Here is a 13,402-nt window from a genome sequence, read left to right as displayed (position 1 = left end):
GCACCCGGGCGGGGCCGGAAGGAGGCGAGGGGCGGAAGTTCCCCGCCCGGCGCTCCCGCTCGCTCGGTCCGAGGGGCTGCGGCGCCGTTCATGGTGAGTGAGGGGGGAAAGGGCGGCCCGGGGCCGCGGGGAAAGCGCCCTGCACGGCGGGGATGGGCTCCGGCCCTCGCGGGGGAGGAGGGGCGGGAGGCTGATGGGGGATGAGGGAACGGGGAGGCGGCTGAGAGGGGCTGGGGGGCTCCGGGCCTTAGTGAAGCTCAGGGGGCTCAGAGGGGGCTCAGAGGAGGCTCCGGCCCTCGGGGGGGCTGAGTGACTCTCGGTTGGGGTCTCAGGGGGGTTGGGCCATGGGAGGGCGCTGAGGGAGGCGGAGGGGCCGGGCCTGCGGGTAGTGGTCCTGCCCGGGGCTGCCCGCAGGGGCCGCTGCCCTGGGGAGGGGTCGGGAGGAGAATTTGGGGGTCCGGGCCCCGAGAGCGGGGCGGGTGTCGAGCACTGGCGGTCCCCAGGGGCGGGCCGGGGCGTGGTCTGTCCCCGAGGTTGGAAAGAGGGGTCCCGGGGGTTGTCTGAGCCCCGGGGGTCGCGGTGGGCACGGGCCGGTTTGTGGCCGGTCCCCAGCGAGCCCCTCGGCCCGGGCAGGGCTGGGCTTTGGGGTGCAGGGTCCTGGTGCGCTGTAGGATCGATCCCCTCGGGAACCCCGGGCCCATCCCTGCCCAGGCTGGGGTGTTCCGGTACCGGAGGGAGCTGGAACGTGAGCTGAGGTAGCTGTGTTTGCATCCCAGAAATGATGGGATCATCTCTAGGCCATTCCTGCTCCTCCTGCTCCCTCTCCTGTGCCGCATAGCCCCGGCTCCCTTGGGAGTTTCATGGCAGTGAAACAAAAATCCTTCGGTTCAGCTCATCCTGGAGCTGTTGGAGTTGAAGGAGCAGGGATGGAAGGGGTTAATTATCCCACCCTGTCCCATCCTGAGGGAAAACAACCGCAGAGGTTCCATTTAGCGGCTCTGGGGGCATTTGTGGTGCTGAGCCACCGTGTGCTGGTGCCAGTGTGATCTTGGTGACAGGAATGTGGCTGGAGGCTGCTCTGTCCAGCTGGATTTTGGGGCTCTGGGCAGTGTGCGAGGCCAGGGAAGAGTGGGGAAAAGCTCCTGTGTGCTCTCCCTGTTTGCTCCAAGGGAAAACGCCTTGAAAACCTGTGGCTATTCTGCCTTTTGGCACTTGGAGATCTGTTGATTTCTGCATTTGGACTCACAGGAATCGTCTGCTCCACTTGTGTGTGTTGGGAATTGCCTAATTCCTTCCCAGATTATTGGTGGAGTAAGAGCTTTAAGGGGGTTGTGTAAGAAATGAAAGCAGTGGTTGTGGGAAAGCACTGGCTTTGCAGTGCAAAACCCTGCTCAGCATTCCCAGGGTTTTTTTTCCCGGGAAAAAAATGGGGGCTGTGTCCACGAATGTCCTTCAGTTCCTGACAGTGAAACATTTAAAACACTTGGGAATTTCACACAGAGAGCAGCAGGAGGAGCCGAGGTGTGAAACACCCAGTGGGAACAGGAGTGTCACTGCCAGGGTGGGAACTCCTTCCTTGGGCTGGGAACTCCTTCCTTGAGCTGGGAATTCCCTCCTTGAGCTGGCACCTGCTCTTTTGGGCTGGCAACTTCTCCTTCGGGCTGACAGCTACTCTTTTGAGCTGGGAACTCCTTCCTTGTGCTGGGAATTGCTCTCTTGAGCAGAGAACTCCTTATTTGATCTGGGAACTGCTTCCCTGGGCTGGGGACTCCTTCCTTGAGCTGGAAGCTGCTCTTTTGGGCTGGAAGCTGCTCTTTTGGGCTGGGAGCTCCTTCCTTGGGCTGGGAGCTCCTTCCTTGGGCTGGGAATTGCTCTCTTGGGCTGGGAATTGCTGTCTTGAGCAGGCAACTCCTTGTTTGAGCTGGGAACTACTCCCCTGAGCTGTAAGCTCCTCCCCTGAGCTGGGAACCCCTGTCCTTGCAGGAAGAGATGTCGGGAGAGAGCGTGGTGAGCTCAGCGGTGCCGGCGGCCACGACGCGCACGACGTCCTTCAAGGGGAGCAGCCCCAGCTCCAAGTACGTGAAGCTGAACGTGGGGGGAGCCCTGTACTACACCACCATGCAGACCCTGACCAAGCAGGACACCATGCTCAAGGCCATGTTCAGCGGGCGCATGGAAGTGCTCACGGATAGTGAAGGTGAGGATCGGGATCATCCCAGCACCTTCCACATCCTTCCTGGGCAGGGAAAGTCACAGGGGTGGTGGAAAGGTCAGAGGAAATGCTGTTTGTAGGGTTGGAGGGATGGAGGAGCTCTCTCTCCTACAAGGGAAGGTTGGGAGAGTTGGGGTTGTTCAGCCTGGGCAAAAGGCAAGAGGCCTGAAGGAGCCATGAGAGCGACAGGGAGAGAATATTTATGAGGCCCTGGAATGGCAGGACAAGAGAATAAGTTTGGATTAGATATTGGGAAGAAATCTTTCCCTATGAGGGTGGTGAGGCCCTGGCACAGCCCAGAGAAGCTGTGGCTGCCTCATCCCTGACAGTGTCCAAGGCCAGGCTGGACAAGGCTTGGAGCAGTGGGATAGTGGAAGGTGTCCCTGCCCGTGGCAAGGAATGGACTAAATGATCTTCAAGGCCCCTCCCAACCCAAACCATGCTGGTGTTCCATGATTCCATGATTATACAGCTGGAAAAAATGTGGAACAAAAGACAAGGATGACCTGAGTGGTTCCCTGAAGAGCAGAAGGGCACTAAGAAGTGCCAAAGCTCCTGTCAGGCCCAGGTGGCACCTGGAGCATCTTTTCCTTTCAAAATAGTAACACAAAAGCTTTGAAACCCATGGAAAAAGGTGGGGATAATGATTAGGAATCCTTGAGTTGGGACTTGTGTGTCCTAATGGAAGCTCAGAATGCCATTCCCTCTTCTTGTCTCCTTGTTTATGAATAAAATGTAAAACATGCTCTGAGCATAGGTATTAATGAGTTAAAAGCTGTTTTTTTGTTTTTTTTTAATGAAACAATGTTCTTGTGGGAGTACTGACAGCTGATTTCCCTAAAACAGAGCCAGCTGCAGAATTTTCAGAAAATTTGGAATTTTATCTTCACATTCCTGTGTTGTGGGTGTGCCAGAATTTAACTGGAAGCTCAACTTTATTTTCTGATGTTTTACCCATAACAATATTTAAGGACCTTTTTCTTTAACAACAACCTCTGCAAAGCTGAGCCTGGAGGTTCAAACACCTCTCTTGGGATTAGTTAATTATTATTTGAAAATTTTGCTTGAATTTGCTGAAAACAGAGAAAATATAGTACAGGATAAGGTGGGTTGGACTAAGTTGTGAGTACTTTAAGATAGTCTGTTTAGAGGTTTATGATAAGCTTTCCTGAGGTAAGGGGAAGTGGATTTGGAGGAAAAAAAGTAAAAATACAACCTGATTAGCTGAATATTCCTGGTTTAGCCAGAAGTCTTTATATTTAAGCTGGAGAAAACAAAGCTGTAGTTGTTCCAGGTGTAATCCCAGGCCAGGATAAAGCAGAAATGTGGATGCTGTGATGTGGGGCTCTGGATCAAAGGGTTTCTGGGATACTTATCCTGGATGCAAATTATGGAGGTTGCATTAAAAAAGTCAGTTTGTGGGTCAAATTTGGGAAAAAATTGTCAAATGGGAATCAACACTGGGTCAAATTTGGGAAAAATCCTGTCAAATGGGAATCAACACCTTGATTTGGAGCACTGGAGGAGTGAAAATGTTGTGAACTCTCTCCCTTTGCTAAACTTGAGGTGGATCTTCCTGTCCCTCCCTGAAGCTGCTTCAATGAATTTGATAATTCCAGACTTCCCATGGTTGGAAATGGATTGGAAATTCCAAATTCGTTTTGGAAACTCACTCTGGCATGATCCCAGTGTCCTGGGCAGGTGCAGAAAGGCTGGGACATCCCATCCCCAGGGCTCAGAGGCCCTGGAAATGCAGGTGCTGTTTGCACCCCAAATCTGAGGATAACTGGAGTTTTTCCCGCTAAAATACCACGTTTGGGACGAAAAATCCCAAGTTTGTTTTGCTGTGACTCCCACAGTGTCTGTGTGGGATTGTTCCATGGAAGCAGTTTGTGTTTGAAGAGGAATTTGATACTTCCTGTATGTTGTAACACAAACACTCCCATTGCAGCAGTTCTTGCTTTATCTCCCCTTGCCTGGAAACTGGGACAATAGCACTGGGGCTGCTAAAGGAAACACTTTTTATCTGGAATTCTTCAAAATCCTCCTAATTGGTCACACCCAAAACCTGGCAGCAAATGAAACTGTTTCTTAGGAAAAGAAGCCAGGCTTGGGGAGCAACTGGAGGGAGTTGGGTTTAACCAGTCTGGAATGTGGCACACGGTGTCCTGCTCTGTGTCTGGGATTCAGATCCCAGCTCCTCCTCCTCCCAGCTGAACAATTCCAACCTGCTGCTCCTCAGGCTGGAGGAGAAAAGTCTGGATTTCTCTGGCTGTGGGTGGTGGCAGATGATTGTTTTCAGCTCAGAAATTATTGATGAACTGTAGCAAATCAGTACATTTGGATAATTTTTTTTGGATGGTCATGAGCAGGGAGAGGGATGTGAGTTTTCCAGGTGCATCCACTTGTTTCCAATTCTCTTTTTTTTTTTTTTTTCCCTGACTCCCTGCTGCTGTTGATGGGGAAGCTGTTCCTGATGCAGCTGCTGATAAGAGAGTGCAGCCTCAGGCAGTGTCCAGTGTCAGGCTCCTGTTTCACCTGCCAGGGCTGGGTTGGAAAATGTCTGATTGTAGCTGAAGCATTTGGATCCTATCCCTGAGAATTCCTGTGAGACAAAGCTGAATTTCCTAAAGGTGTGATGTGTCCATGGACAAAGACAGTGAGGGGAGGGAGTCTCTGTCCCTCTGCCCAGATGAAATCACACCTGCAGAGCTGCCCCAGCACAGGAAGGACCTGGAGCTGATGGAGAGAGATGATCAGAGGGCTGGAGCAGCTCTGCTGGGAGAGCTGGGATTGTTCAGCCAGGAGAAGGAAAGACTCTGGACTGACCTAAGTGTGGCTTCCAGGGCCTGAAGGAGCTGACAAAAAGATGGGAAAGGACTATTTGCAAGGGCTTGGTGTGACAGGATGATTGGGGATGGTTTCAAATTGCCAGAGAGCAGGAACAGATGGGATATTGGTTAGAAATCCACCCTGTGAGGGTGGTGAGGGGCCGGGATGGAATTCCCAGAGAAGCTGCCCCATCCCTGGAAGTGTCCAAGGCCAGGCTGGACAGGGCTTGGACCAACCTGGGACAGTGGAAGGTGGCCCTGCCCATGGCAGGGGGTTGGAACTGAATAAATTTTAAGTTCCCTTCCAACCCAAACCATTCCATGATTTTATGTTCCATACAGACCATGGAATTTCTAAATGGATCACAGGATGTTTTTGGAACGCTGCAATTAAAAAATAACTCTAAAGACTTCAGCCCACTTGTTGGCTCTGCTGTGGTCGAGTGGCAGCAGGGTCACTTCCCTGTGACTCATCTCCTTTGGGCTGTTTGGGGGGAAACAGAAGAGTTTTTAAAGCTCTTTTAGTGGTCACTCAGATTTTGCAACGCTACTGGAAGTGTTTTCTCATCCCCTCATGAAAATGAGCAATTCTGCTTCAGTTTCACCATCTGTAAACACAAAGTTGCAGCAGATTTTTGCAGCCTACGAGGAATCACAGAGGAGTTTGGGAGTGGTAATTCTTCTCTCAGCTGGCCCTTTACTTTTCTGTGTGCTCCAGTGGGCCTGGGAAGCAGCTGCATTTGTGGAATATGGAAGTCCTGATTTATTACCATGGTTTGTGGTTCCTCTTTATCACAGAATCCCAGAATTGTTTGGGTCACAAAGGACTTTAAAGCTCACCTTGTTCCACCCCTGCCATGGGCAGAGATACCTTCCACTAAATCTCCCACTAAAACGGGATTTCTTGCTTTCCACACTCTGCCAAATGGGCTTTTTTCTGCTCTAGTTGGATTAGCCATTAGCCTGGATCAGTCCTTTGTTCCAAGATTTCTGTCTCTAGTTTGTTGTTCCAGCCTGTAAAAATCACACTTGGAGCACTCTTTGTGTTGTCTGTGGACAGCAGAAATGAGGGAGCTGGGAAGCCTGGAGTGAGCTGCTGCAGAGTGTCTCCTTTTCCCTCAGTGTTCCCTTTCCAGATTGAACCAAATGTTCAGACTTTTCCTTGTAATTCCATTCATGCAGAACACACAGGGGCTGCTTTAACCTACTTTCCTTATTTGTCCAAAAAATGACTCCTTCCCCACAAGCGTTTCCTTGCTGCATTCCTGAGCCTCAGCCTGTGAGAGTGGCCATCTGTTCACTCAGGGAAACTCCAGCCTCAGCACTCCCTGACTTTTCCAGGGTCCAGCCTGGTCCCAACAGCAAGAGGAGAAATGTGGATCCTGCACCCACAGCTTTGGTTGTAACTCTTTTCTTCTCTGGAGAAGAGAAGACTCCAGGGAGACCTTGGAGACTTTGCAGTGCCTAGAGGAGAGCTGGAAGAGGGACTTTGGATAAGGGCATGGAGGGACAAGACAAGGGGGAATGGCTTCCCACTGCCAGAGGCAGGGTTAGGTGGGATATTGAGAAGAAATTCTTCCCTGTGAGGGTGGGGAGGCCCAGGATGCCCAGAGAAGCTGTGGCTGCCCCTGGATCTCTGGAAGTGTCTGAGGCCAGGTTGGATGGGGCTTGGAGCAACCTGGGCTAGTGGAAAGTGTCCTTGCCCATAGCAGGGGTGGGACTGTATGATCTTTTAAGTTCCCTTCCAACCCAAACCATTTCATGATTTTCTTCCCACCACGGCCCTAAGCTCCAGCTGTGCCGCACTCTCTGCTCACATTCCCCGTTCCATCCTCACATTCCCAGTTCCATCACGTCCTTCACCAGTTTGCTCTGTCAAAAGCTTTTTGCCACATTCCTCTCATCATATCCTTACTGTGGCCTTGCTGTTTCCCCAGGCTGGATCCTGATCGACCGCTGTGGGAAGCACTTTGGGACAATCCTGAACTACCTGCGGGACGGGGCCGTGCCGCTCCCGGAGAGCCGCCGGGAGATCGAGGAGCTGCTGGCTGAGGCCAAGTACTACCTGGTGCAGGGGCTGGTGGATGAATGCCAGGCAGCCCTGCAGGTGGGCACGGGGCTCAGAGGACACCAGGGACAGCTGGGGGTGGGCAGCAGCAGCATCTGGGCAGAGCAGGATTTTCTCCTGGTTTTCGTGTGGTGATTTTGGAGGCTGGGATGGGAGTTGGAATAGTTCATGTTGCCATCTGCTGGAGTGTGGTCTCATCTAGGAGTACCAGCTTCTTTCTCAGAGCTCCTGGGAGTCCTCTGGTGTTCTTTGTTATGAGGTTCCCATCTTGGGTTTGATGGCACTGTCACTGATGTCCTGTCTGAGAGAAGCTGCATTCCAGATCCTGCTGTTTAACTGGGCACAGGACATTCAGTGGTGGAGAGCAGGAATGGACACCTCAGGTGCTCCCAGAAGAATGATGCCTGGCCAGTCACATCCCAGAAACCCCACAGGGACAGACTGAGCCCTCAGCAGAGATCATTCCCAGGAAATGTGGATGTTCCCTGGGATCTGCTGTCACTCAGCTGCTGTTTGGTTCTTGCTCCCACAGAACAAGGATGCGTATGAGCCCTTCTGCAAGGTCCCAGTGATCACCTCCTCCAAGGAGGAGCAGAAGCTGATTGCAACCTCCAACAAGGTGAGAGAGACTGGGATGTGCCATGGGGAGAGCTGGGGGAGGAGAAGACTTTGGGGAGACCTCAAAGCTCCTTCCAGTGCCTAAAGATGCTCCAAAAGAACTGGAGAGCTGGGATGAAGTGACAGGATAAGTGGTGATGCTTTTAAGCTGAAGGAGGGCAGGGTTAGAGGGAATATTAGGAAATAATTCTTTTCTGTGAAGGTAGTGAGGCCCTGGCACAGGGTACCCAGAGAAGCTGTGGACAGGCCAGCCTGGACAGGGCTTGGAACAACCTGGGATGGTGGAAGGTGTCCCTGCACATGGCAGGCAATGCTGATAAGACAGAGGGAAGATAAGAGTAGATGAGGATCCAGTTCCAGAAGGGGTCAGGAGGGATTACAGCCCCATTGCCAAGCTGTGCATCACAGGTTTGCAGCAATAGCAATAACACCACCAAAATCCCACTGGTAATTTGCCACTGCAGCTTCTCTGTGGGGTTGAGCTGAGGTTCCAGCTCTGGCTGTGCTCCCTGGAACTCATCTGTGCTTTGTTTCTTACAGCCAGCAGTGAAGCTGCTCTATAACAGAAGCAACAACAAATATTCCTACACCAGGTAAGTGACTTCAGCTGGAATTGTTGGAAGTTTCTCACAGACTGAAATCCACTATAAAAGTTTCCTTTTTCTTCCCTCAGACCCAATGACAGATTGGTATTGGCAGGCACTTCATTTTTTCCCAATTAATTTCAAACTGGAGTCAGAAGGGAGTCTGCTGCCATCCATAGAAGGCTGAGCCTGTGCTATTTCTGTGCCAGAGGAGTTCCTCTAATCCTTAGGTGCTGCTGGCAGAGGCTCCTGGCCAAGTGCTGTCTGCATTCCCATGGATTGCAGTGTGGTAGTTGAACACAGAGAGCTCAGTGAGTGGTGAAATCATCAAACTGGGGGCCTTGTCCTCTTTCCTGTACAAGTTTCATGACATAACAGTGCCCATCCAGGCTGCTGAGCTCAGGAATGGTTTGATTTGGCTGATAGGATTGTGCACCTGGGTAAAATGGCCTTGGACAGCTGTTCATGGAGCTATTGCTTTTGTATTGCTGCTGCTTAAGGTTTTCCTGCCTGTAGAAGTGAAATAATAATAATAATAATTAATTTCTTGGGTTTGTCCCATCCCTGGAATTGTCCAAGGCCAGGTTGGAAGGGGCTTGGGGCAACCTGGGCTAGAGGAAGGTGTTCCTGCCCATGGCACAGGGTGGCACTGGACGGGCTTTAAAGTCCCTCCAACCCAAACCATCCTGGGATTCTGTGACACAGGAGTCTGGGATCTCAGGGCTGCTCTCACTCTTTCTATGTGCTCTGTTAAATTCCTGCTGCTGCCTCCATTCCCACAGCAACTCCGATGACAACATGCTGAAGAACATTGAGCTCTTTGACAAGCTGTCCCTGAGGTTCAACGGGAGGGTGCTCTTCATCAAGGATGTCATTGGGGACGAGATCTGCTGCTGGTCCTTCTACGGGCAGGGCCGCAAGATCGCCGAGGTCTGCTGCACCTCCATCGTTTATGCCACTGAGAAAAAGCAGACCAAGGTACAGGAAAACTGGGAATGCTCCAGCCTGGCACCCTGACAGCTCAAAAGGCTGGCATTTTGTCATTGTTCAGCACCTCTGCAGGGAAATCAATGCATTGAGAGTGGGGTAGTACCTGGAGCTCATCCTGGGGGTACAGCAGGAGCTGCCTGCTCAGGGCATATTGGTGTATTCCATAAAGCCCTGTGGTATTCCATGATGCATGGTGATATTCCATGATGTTCAGTCCAGCTCTATCTTCAGACAAAATTGTGCATTTAACCACATTTGGATTTGGGAGTTGGACGTAGATGATCTAGGGTTGGAACTAAATGATCTTAAGGGTCCCTCCCAGCCCAAACCATTCCATGGTTATACACCCCCATGTCAGGGTGGATCCAGCAATGGCACACCTTCCCTGTATTCTTCCCTTTCCCAGGAGACATCTCTCTGGTTCTGGTAAAAACCCAACTGGTTGTTGGTCTCAAAAGCTGGAAGCAAAAAAATTGAATAGAAAGTATTGTGCCTGGAAGGATTTCTGTGGTTGGGGTGCAATTAAGGAATTGCAACACCAGGTATGAGGAATCCAAACCTGCTGCCTGCAGCGAGTGACCTTCTCTTCCCTGCCTGCCAGGTGGAGTTCCCAGAGGCCCGAATTTACGAGGAGACCCTGAACATTCTGCTGTACGAATCCCAGGATGGGAGGGGGCCGGACAATGCCCTCCTGGAAGCCACGGGAGGGGCTGCAGGGCGCTCCCACCACCTGGAGGAGGACGAGGAGCGGGACCGCATCGAGCGTGTGCGGAGGATCCACATCAAGCGCCCCGACGACAGGGCCCACCTGCACCAGTGAGCCTGGGGGACCCCCACAGCTCTGGGGAAGGGGCTCCCCTGCACAGCAGGACCAGGCAGTGCAACTCCTGTCCAGCACAGTCTGTAAATTGTGATTCGTAACAAACTCTAGGTTATATATTGGGGTATTTAAATGCCGTAGTTGTAGGGCGAGGGATACAATGAGGTTACTGGGCAGCCTGGAAGGGCCTGTTGAGCAGCTGGAGAAATGCCCAGAATTTTTAGCACTCTTGTCGTTGCTGTTTTGTGCTGGAGAGGAGGAGGACTGGCTTCCTGTGGCTTTGGTAATGATCCTGCACTTTAAAAACCAAAACAACAAACAAAAGGTCGGCCAGCCACTCTCCATCCCTCCAGGCACTCCCTGACCCTCCTGGGCTGTGGGGGGACAGGCAGGACCTGGACCCAGGGCTGCTGCACAGCTCCTTGGCTCTTGGGAGAGAGCTTGGGAGTGCCTTGGGTGACTCCCCAAAGAACAAATGGCATAGGCTGATGAGATTCCTGCAGTGCTGGGGGCAGAGGGCTCCCTCAGAGCAGTGGGAGGGAGCAAGGCCTGCTCCCTCGGGTTCCCCACAGCTCTCAGGATCTGCTCCTCCAAGGGTTCAGTGGAGCTTCTGCAGCACTGAGCTGGGGACACCCATCCCGGTTTTATCCCTACGGTTCAAGGTTAAAATTCCTCCCAGAGGAAGAGAATCAGGAACAAATTGTCCACGGTTGCTTTCCCTAGGAGTGATGTTGGTACTGGTCAGTGCTTAGAGCTTCTGCCTGAGACTGAATCTCAGCTGGGGGGTTGGTTTCCAGCAGCTCCCAGAAGTCACAGCAGGTTCAATCCCCGCCACGCTGGGGGCTGTTAGGAGGGGTCAGCAGCCCTGGTTCCCTTCTGGAACTGATCCAGGAGCGTTGCCTTGCTCTGAGCAAGGGGAAACAGAAGCAGGCAGTGACCCAGAGGCAGATATTCCCTGTTTGACTTTATCCTGAGGGTATTCCAAGTCTTCCCAGCCATGGCAGCTGTGTGTGAAAGGGCAGAGTGTGGAGAAGGCCACTGCACTGTGGTTTTCTACCAGTGCTTTTCTCTTGTCAGTGAATATTTTATCTACCTCCTTGTCTCCTGTTGCCTGTTGTGGAGTCAAGTGACAGCGATGGTGGGAGGTGGAGTGTCATTCCATAGGGCTGGCAGCAGAGCCACAGCTGTGACAGGTCAGGTCACCAGCCCTGGGAGGGAGAGAAACCTGAGGTAGGAAGTGTTAAACTTGCACTGCAGCAGCACCCGTGGGGTGTGTGACACCAGAGCACTCTGCCCTGGGCTAGAGTTTCTTTTGACCCTTTCTCTGGATTATTTAGCACTGGCTTTAACAGCCACACTCCTCTGGAGCAGCAGTTGTATTCCTGCTCCAAGGATCCCTGCTCCTGGCCCAGGGCTGTTAAGGACATGGGAACAGTGTGAAAACCAAAGGTGCTGCAGCAGCACCAGCCACATTCTTCTGTTCCACAGAGCTCCTTGGTAGAGGCTGAAACACACCATGAAGTGGCTGTGCAGTTTTGGATCATCAAGTAAAGCTCAAAGATTTCAAATTTAATGTAAGGCCATCTTTTCTAGTAACCAAAGACTTCTCCACATTGCAGGCAGCTGCTGGCTGTGGCAGATGGGGGTGTTGTACCTGTCTCCTCTCCTCTTTCTCCTGCAGCTGCTGATTGTTCACTGAGAGCTCCACAGTGTCCCTGGGGTTCAGCAGCTTCAGCTCTGTCCTGACACCTCAGGGCTTCCAGTTTTAGTTGTACTTAAACCTGTTTGCAGCACTCCCTGCGGGTGGAGCAGTGCAGAGGGGGAATGAGCCAGTGCCTCTCCCCTCAGGGCTGGTCATAAGCTGAGGGCAAGGCAGGGAAGTCCTGGATTGCTGTTTCTCCAGCACTTTGACACTTACTGGTGATTACTGGGCATCATCTGGAGCAGCCCTGCTGCCCTTGGGGGTGGAGGCTGTGTCTCAGCAGAGGGTGAACAGGGACCAGCCCCAGTCCTGCAGCAAACCCTGCTCACTCCAGCTGGGAGCTGCTCTCCAGCAGGCTCAGGGCAGCTCATCCCTGGCTGTGCTGACCTGCAGAGCCCAGACCAAATCCAGTCCTGTGGGGCAGAGCAGCTTCAGCCCCAGGAGGTGACACCAGTACTAAGCACCTGACGGGTCACAGCTACGTGATTAACTTCTCTGTAAATAGATCCTTAACTGGCTTCAGGCTTTTCCCCTTTCAGGTTATGCAAACTAAGTTCTTAAAAACCAGGGGAAGGCTGTTTTTAATCTTTGTACAGCGCTTTGTAGAGTTGTTGGTTTAGCAAAGTCACTCCAGGAGAGTTCAAGTTGCAATTTCAGTTTTGTTACTGCATTTGTGGGCAGACTCTGCCTTAACTCACTCCTGAGCTCACCCTTGGGGTGCTGGAGTGGTGCAGCCAAGCTGTGCTGTCCTGGGGACTGTCCTTTACCTGCTGCCCCTGTCCTTGCTCTGGGCACAGCCTGGTCATGCCCTTGCACAAATGCTCTCAGTCCTGAGCCTCGTTACTCTAAGTGGTTTTACTCTGAGCTCTCAGGTGCAGCTGGGGCTCAGGGCAGGTGTCCTGGGCACAAGCAGCTCTTCAGATTATCCTCCCCTGCCTCCCAGTGCCAGGGAGAGCAGAGCTGGCTGCGCCCATTCCCCAGCACCAGCAGTGACAGCACAGACCAGGGGAGCTGAGCCAAGTCCCCCTGGGGAAGGGATTTTGTCCCCTCCCAGTGCCACAGGTGGAACTGCATGAGGAGGGTTCAGGGACCAGCCCTGGTGCCCCCTTCCCACCTCTCTCCCTGTAGCACCAAAGCAGCTGCTCCTGCACTTCCCCAAGGCAGGTTTGGATCTCCTGAGCCACAGCACCTGGGCAAGGCTCCAAGCTCCCATCCTACCTTAGAGCAAAGCATAGGTAGAACCTTTCACTCTTAATGGAATTGTTTCATGGACAACAGCAAATTCCTGTTCTGTACAATCATTCCCACCTGTCCAGACTTCTGCACAGAACAAGCTTCAGCTGGATTTCAGTGTATGGTTGATGTTTTCAATATGTACCTTTGTTTTTTTTTTTTAATATAACACAATAAAATAGAAGATATTTCATATTTACATGCGAGTCACTTTATTGCTTGCCTGGAACTCGGTGTCCTCATGGGCTGTGTGGCTGGAGGAGCTTTTGGGATGAAATATCAGATCTCCATCTTAATTAATGTCAGTTTGACCTCCCAGCCCTGCCTGTGGGAGAAGTTCCAGC

General features: G+C 52.2%; 1 protein-coding gene across 1 annotated transcript; it reads left to right on the top strand.

Annotated features, from left to right (window-relative positions):
• Positions 1 to 26: 26 nt before the first annotated feature.
• On the top strand, positions 27 to 13,322 carry KCTD10 (potassium channel tetramerization domain containing 10). Its single transcript, XM_083874118.1, has 7 exons — positions 27 to 93; positions 1,984 to 2,197; positions 6,981 to 7,150; positions 7,644 to 7,730; positions 8,270 to 8,322; positions 9,096 to 9,291; positions 9,905 to 13,322. Exons 1-7 carry the CDS (start codon positions 91 to 93, stop codon positions 10,121 to 10,123), a joined length of 942 nt encoding a protein of 313 aa, XP_083730244.1. The 5' UTR covers positions 27 to 90; the 3' UTR covers positions 10,124 to 13,322.
• The last annotated feature ends 80 nt before the right edge of the window (positions 13,323 to 13,402 follow it).

Source organism: Zosterops lateralis, assembly GCF_965231275.1.
Source record: "Zosterops lateralis genome assembly, chromosome: 17".
Taxonomy (NCBI): domain Eukaryota; kingdom Metazoa; phylum Chordata; class Aves; order Passeriformes; family Zosteropidae; genus Zosterops; species Zosterops lateralis.
Note: the sequence above shows the minus strand (reverse complement) of the source record. Positions and strands in the feature narration are given on the sequence as shown.